This window comes from Brassica napus, chromosome A5 (assembly GCF_020379485.1).
Source record: "Brassica napus cultivar Da-Ae chromosome A5, Da-Ae, whole genome shotgun sequence".
In the NCBI taxonomy this organism is placed as follows: Eukaryota; Viridiplantae; Streptophyta; class Magnoliopsida; order Brassicales; family Brassicaceae; genus Brassica; species Brassica napus.
Genome location: NC_063438.1, coordinates 24,218,686 through 24,225,907, shown reverse-complemented (window position 1 = coordinate 24,225,907; position 7,222 = coordinate 24,218,686). Strand labels below are relative to the sequence as shown.

At 34.0% G+C, this 7,222-nt stretch overlaps 1 protein-coding gene across 1 annotated transcript; it reads left to right on the top strand.

The window, feature by feature from the left end:
- The first annotated feature begins 4,337 nt into the window (after nucleotides 1–4,337).
- On the top strand, nucleotides 4,338–6,400 carry LOC111215722 (scarecrow-like protein 29). Its single transcript, XM_022719734.2, has one exon. The coding sequence runs from the start codon at nucleotides 4,746–4,748 to the stop codon at nucleotides 6,273–6,275; it is 1,530 nt and encodes a 509-aa protein (XP_022575455.2). The 5' UTR covers nucleotides 4,338–4,745; the 3' UTR covers nucleotides 6,276–6,400.
- Nucleotides 6,401–7,222: the final 822 nt, after the last annotated feature.

Here is a 7,222-nt window from a genome sequence, read left to right as displayed (position 1 = left end):
GTTGTTTCCTACTTCCTATATAAACCCTCTTCTCTTTTTTTTTTCTTTTTTTTTTTTAAATTAATTATTGGCAATTTTTTAAATATTAGTAATATTTTATCGATTTCATATATGCAAATTCAAAACGCACAGATTCTGATCAGAGTATCCACCATTAATCAGTCGACAAAAAAAAATCCAACATTAATCATTTACACAGCTTTATTGCAAACTTTAATAATATCCCAATTTTATCAAGTTCTTGTTTTTATGTGTCTTTGGTTTTTCTTTAACGTCTATTTTAGTTTTGTTATTTTATTAGTTTTTCTTGCTTTTTTTTTGACTAAAATAGGTTTTTCATTTTTGTAAAGGAATATATGCAGTTCTATAACTGTGCTTACTTGATTTCTTTTTTGTCGTTTGCTCACTTGATTTAAAGTACTGTATTTTCATATATACATTTTACAAATTGTTACAAAATCACGCATATCTATTCTATCTTACAATGACAACACTTATTTATATTTTAAAAACTCATTAAGTACGTACACCCACAATTAATCCGAAACTAATTGAGATGCTTGGGAATGTGGGAGAAATAGGACCAAGACATTTTCAAATTATATTCTCTCTTTTTTTTTTTCCTTTATCCATTTCATCTCTTCATTTGTTTCCTTTACTATCTTTTATTTTTCCGTTTTTTTTTTCTTTTTTAAAGTACGAGTACGATATTCAGGAAATAAATAAAATTATTACCTTTTAGGTTTTTTTTTTGCTAAATTCTTGTTAGGTTTTATTTATAGTTAAAAAAAGAGTTATGAAGCCGTGCAAAATATCTCGGCCGTGACCAGAGATCGACACGTGCATTATTGAATGATTCCGACTGTCGATTGCACCCACTGACCCAAGAAATATAAAAGAAAACCAACATGAAAAAAAAGTAATATAATTACGAGTGTATGTCAGAAATTCATATACAATTGTATATGGTCACAGGAGCGCCGTGAAGCAACGGACGAGAATTAACTACACTGTTGAATTTGTTACCGTCTTTATACCATTTAAATTTTTGAAATTTAATACTTTTTCTCTTTTATCTTTTTTTATTCATCTCCCTAGCTTTCTTTTACTAAAGACAGCTAAAAACAATACATATTCGATTAGAAAACAAAAATATTACAGCAATGAATGATCAGATCGTATACTGAAAATATTATTATTTTTATCTTGCCATGTGAGATCACTGTTTTCTCTTGGTTTTATGTTTGATATTTTGGTTATTTATCTTGAGAATGTTTTTGCATGCATCGTCAACTATATTGTAGCTACACCATTGATTCTTGCCTACTTAGTTGATCAATTATGATCACTAGTATTTATTCCTAGCTTTATGGTGACCAATAGTATACTGCATCTTCCAAACTGAAAAGAGTACATAAAGTGACTAATCTAAAAAAACAAGTCATGATGAGACATGAAATTTAGATTTAAGCTTGTTATTAAATTTGAGTATTAAAACTCTATAGAGTTGTTTTTCCAACTAAGCCTAACAATGCTTTTTGTCCCCCACCTTTCTGTCTCTTTCAAGGCTTAAGTATTTCAAAATCAAAAACCATTTTGAAAGCCAAGTTAACATTATACCCGTTGTTAAGCAAGGTCATCTTAAAGTATGCTTTGCTTCAGGTAACACTTTGATAAGTCTCTTTATTCTTGCTGTTTTCTTTCACAAATGATATAAAGAATATTAGAATCGAAGGATCGATCCTTTTATGTTTTTATGTATGTAAAAATAGATCAAGAACGATCACTTTATTTGTACTAAAAGCATTGCGTAAGTTATATACGTTCTTAATGGCTAAGGTAAGTGTAATCGAACAATACAGTTACTAAAAACCGAAGCTGAGCCCACTGCTTGTTGGGCCCAAATATAGTTAATATCCCGCGCAAATATCTAAACCGTTACATGAAGACGAGAGACCATATTAGTCTACCCCGCACTTCTCAGTAGGTGATCATAACGACCTGTAAAATTTTGTTAAGATTTGCTTGTAGTACCTCTGCCAAATCGTCTGTACCCTAGCGGTAACTGTTTCCCCGGTTACCAGACGTTTTGCTGTTCTGATGCCAGATTTGGGTTTAAATTAATGTTAATTTAATTTGAAAGAAAAAAAAACTAATGACGTCTATTTTCTACGCCTTCAGACTTCTTGGTCTCTACATGGAAATGTAACCCCACATTTCATTGGTACATGTCTTTTCCGTAGTATCATCTCACAACACACGGTAGTAATACACAATGATTGCATCCCATGATAGTGCTGTTGTTGCAACTTATCTCATTGAAGCCTTTGCTTAAACAAATTTATGATCTTATGAAGTATATTGTGTATGGAACTTTGTTGGTGCATCATCATCCACAAATTGGATTGCTTCCTTTTAGCATGCTTTTGCCTCGCAACCTTCCAGAGAACGAACATTTTCGTTAATGGGGAACAATACCAAGCTAATCTCCGTCGAAAAGCACCGTGCAAAGTTTGAAGCTCCGAACAAGCTCATCAAAGTCCGCAAAGTATGGTTGCCTGCCTCTATAACTCTGTCCTCAGGTATATAATATGCAGCGATATAGTCCATACTTTCACGAGTCTCGCCACCTTCATGCGTTAAAGAGAGCTAGAGGCTCTAGTGGGCGTTTCCTCATACCAAGAAGCTTCAAGAATCAAACTCTCAATCGCATTTCTTCAAGGACCCTCAGGTAATGTTTGGCACTGTTTGGTGGTAGAATGTTGATACTTGGTTTAACCTTTTTTCTTTCTTTCTGTTTTACCAAAAAAAAAAGAAACTTATTATTTCTGCTCACATGGACTTGTGATTAATGGAATATATAATAAGTTGTTTTTTTTTGTTTTTTGAGCACATTTTTATTTTGTTGCCTACTTAGTCCATCGATAAGTAAAAATCTTTTCAGCTATCATATATTTTAGTTCAAAATTCTCCTAAGATGGTTGATATTTTGGTAAAAGTGTGTTTGTTATATGATTTGCTATTGTAATTGATAATAATTTTTCAGATAGAAATAAACGTCTGAAATAGCCATACGTACATCATCCAGAAGGGCGTGGAAGCTCGTGTTACAATACCTTTACTGAATGCTACTTGCTTTGATATTGTTTATAGAAGAACCTCTTATAAAACAACTCTAGTTTATGTTTCTTTTTGTATATTTGCTTGCTTAATTAGATGAAGAACACACATGCTTAATTATTTACAGCTCACGAATATATTTATTTACTTGGTCAAATTTGTAAATTTGTAATGATTTTTCTTTGAAAATTCCTAGTTTTGGTGTAGCCATTTTGGACAATTGTTGTTCTCTAAATCATATTTAAACATTGCTATGTACGAAAAACATTATGAATAATGAAAATCCACACGTCGAGTGGTCCATTGGAACTTCGTTTGACTAACACACACGATTGAACATGTAGGAACAAAGACATAATTGTCTTCGTCTCATTTTACTAAGGTTATATTATCTCTTGATGTTTATATCCCCTCCAATCATATTTAAATATCTACACTCAAATCTCTATGATAACAATCCTCCACCAACCAAAATAGTCATCACAACCACAATAATTTGATGTACTGCTCTAAGCAATATTGCTGGTACATCTATCTAAATCTTATAAAAACATTTATTATATAATGGATTGTGGATGGTGAATTTATATATCCAAATTCCAGTTGTGGATTTTGAAAATTCTAATCTCCATCTAAATACATATATTTAATTCATGTTAGCTAATCGGTGTTTGCGGCTAAACCTCAGCTTCTTGAAAGCTTGTAATGATGTCTAAAAGATGAAGAACAAAACTTGTAATGTTTCTAAATATTCTTGAAATGGATGCTCCTCCTCCTCCTCAAACATGCATGTGGGTGTGACAAAAGTTTTCAAGTAGTGGACCAACAATAAGATGAAAGCTAGTTCCACAGAAAGATTATTTTTTTATCAAACAATCATTATGATAATGTGTTTTTTTTTTTTGGTCAATCATTATGATAATGTGTCCATGATGATATTTGATCATTTCAATATCTATGCTGTGAGTTTGTGGCATAATATAAAACACATATATTAACAAGAGATGATGAGATGAAAATGGTTTATACCTTATCGGAGAGTAATATTCATCAACATATTATAAAGTTCTAAGCAATTACGAGCATATCAGCATATGTTATGCTTTGAGCAGTATAGTTTTTAATAAATATTATCCTCAAGAACCAACAGTTGGAAGATAAAACCAGATTCTATGTCTGCTTCACAATATGTCCCCACAATCTAGACCTTGTTATTATAAATACTAATGACAACATCATAGTACAGATTGATACTATAATTATCTCTAAATTATCATATAAAACACCAATATATGACATATATAATGTATGATATGAAACATAAATTGTATAGTACAACCCAAACCAATGGTCCCTAACAGTGTAGAACAAAAAAAAACAATGGTCCCAAACTGCAATAAGTGCAGAGACTAATTGACTTAAGAAATGCAAATCAAAGTGTAGTAATCAAATGGTATTTTTTTCACAGATCTTATAACCATTTTGTAAAGGTAGTTAATATACTCCCCAACATACACCTATATATAAGACCACACGCCATTTACATGGATTCTCATCCTTTTTATTGTTATCTTAAACCTTAACCTACCTACTCACAAGCAATACCTTTTTCAAACATCTGTTCAATGTCGCTAGAAGAAACAGAACCACCAAGCCAAACTCTAGATAATGTCCTAGGCTGGTTTGATGATTCTATCTCCTTAACGCCATTACCTGGATTCACTGATTCTGATTTGCTCAACGAGTTTGACTGGTCTCAAACGTGGGAATGGGATCATCAGACTCAAGCTCAAGATCCAGGATGTGATTTTCTTCATAGCTATAGTCAAGATCTTGATGCATATATAGGGTGTGAAGCAACTAATCTTGAAGTGGTAACAGGAGTTCCAGTCATTGATTCAGATCCTCCACCAGTGGTTCAGCTACCAAACGATCAGACCAAGAAACGGAACCGTGATGAGCTTAACGATCCCCACGTTGTGAAAAGATCAGCAAGGAGCAAGAAAAAAGCAGACAAGTCTACTGAGGTGAGCCGCAAAGATAGCAACAAGGCAGAGAGATGGGCAGAACAACTTCTTAACCCTTGTGCCTTGGCAATCACGGCAAGGAACTCATCTAGGGTTCAACATTACATTTGTGTTCTCTCTGAACTTGCCTCTTCTTGTGGTGATTCTAATCATAGGCTTGCATCTTTTGGTCTTTGTGCTTTGAAAAAACACATTTCAACTTCCTTTGTGCCATCATCCACTCTTACTTTTGCTTCAGCAGAAGTGAAGATGTTTCAGAAGACTTTGCTCAAGTTCTATGAAGTAAGCCCTTGGTTTGCTTTGCCCAACAACATGGCAAACTCAGCCATCCTACAGATTCTATCACAAGAGACAAGAGATAAAACAGATCTTCACATTCTTGATATTGGTGTTTCTCATGGTATGCAATGGCCCACTTTGCTGGAAGCTCTCTGCTGCAGACCAGAAGGACCTCCTCTTCAAGTTAGAATCACCGTTGTATCCGATCTAACCGCAGACATACCTTTCTCTGTTGGTCCACCATCTTACAACTATGCCTCTCAGCTCATTGGCTTTGCTAGGTCCCTCAACATCAACCTCCAGATAAGTGTAATTGACAAGTCTCAACTCATTGATACCTCACCTCATGAGACCTTCATCGTCTGTGCTCAGTTTAGGCTGTACCAACTGAAGAATAGCATCACTGATGAGAGAAGCGAGGCTTTGAAAGCACTTAGAAGTTTGAATCCTAAAGGAGTTGTTCTTTGTGAATACAATGGAGAAGGCAGTAGCAGTGTGGACTTTGCAGCAGACTTCTCAAGGAAACTGGACTATCTATGGAAGTTTTTGGACTCAACAAGCTATGGATTCAAAGAAGAGAACAGCGAAGAGAGGAATCTAATGGAAGGAGAGGCAACAAAGGTGTTGATGAGCTCAGGTGATACTAATGAAGGGAAAGAGATATGGTATGAGAAGATGAGAAAAGCTGGCTTCTCAGCAGAAGCATTTGGGGAAGATGCAATAGATGGAGCCAAATCTTTACTCAGAAAGTATGATAACAATTGGGAAATAAAGATGGAAGATGAAGATACCTTTGCTGGTTTACTATGGAAAGGAGAAGAAGTTTCCTTTTGTTCCTTGTGGAAGTAGCTAATCTGTCTTTTAAGTTTTTCTTAATGTTTGCTGTGAGCTGTGAAAATGTTAAAGCCTTCTGTAAACTGTTATCTGCAAAAGTTATTTGGTTGTGATGTATATAATGAATCAGTTTCCATCTAGGATGGTATCAAAACCACATACTAACTCTCTTTTACTTTAACATTATCCACCCCAAAACAATCTTTCTTAAGAACACAGCTATCAAGAAGTGATTTGGTCCTAAAAGGGGTCCCTGTGATTATTGAAAGAGAGTAAGCTTATAACAGAACATACCTCAAGAAAAAGCCTCACTATATTTGCAGTAATGAGCCCAAACATATGACAGCAAAAAGAAGAAGAAGAAACTACTATTTGAATGATTGTTACCTTGTAACAGCTTATAAACATTATTGAATGATCACGTAAAGAAGTAAATCATGAGGCAGAAAATAATAATACATGAGGATACAATGAACTTATATAAGAAAATGAGAAGAGGTAGAAAATAAGTAAGAATCTATTCAAAGAACATGTCTTACAAAATTAAGAAGATGTTGATTTCAAACTGCAGATACCAACATGTGTTTAGTTTCCCCTGGTGGTAGAATCTTTCTCTTGAATGATCACATGGCACACAACAAGAACTACTTGATAGGAAGAATACAAGTTTCTGCATGAATCCATATTTAGCTAATGAGGAAAAGAGATGAGGGAAGACTTTTGCTAAAGAGAAATGAGGGAAGATTTTTAGCACGTTTAAGTTTAGTCTCTAATAAAAGATTCTCTACAAAACACACATATGACCATGAAATATACTCATTATTGGCATTTTCCCATCTACTTTTAAAATATAATCTGTTCAAGTTTGGTCCACATGGCTCGATTAGTCTCTGCAGTTTATTGTCTAAAGGCTGCAGAAGATTACACAAGGAAGTGAGATGGGCAGAGAACAACTTCATAAC

Excerpts from the sequence above, each read along its gene's own strand:
- LOC111215722 (XM_022719734.2), top strand. The coding sequence starts at position 4,746 with ATGTCGCTAGAAGAAACAGAACCACCAAGCCAAACTCTAGATAATGTC.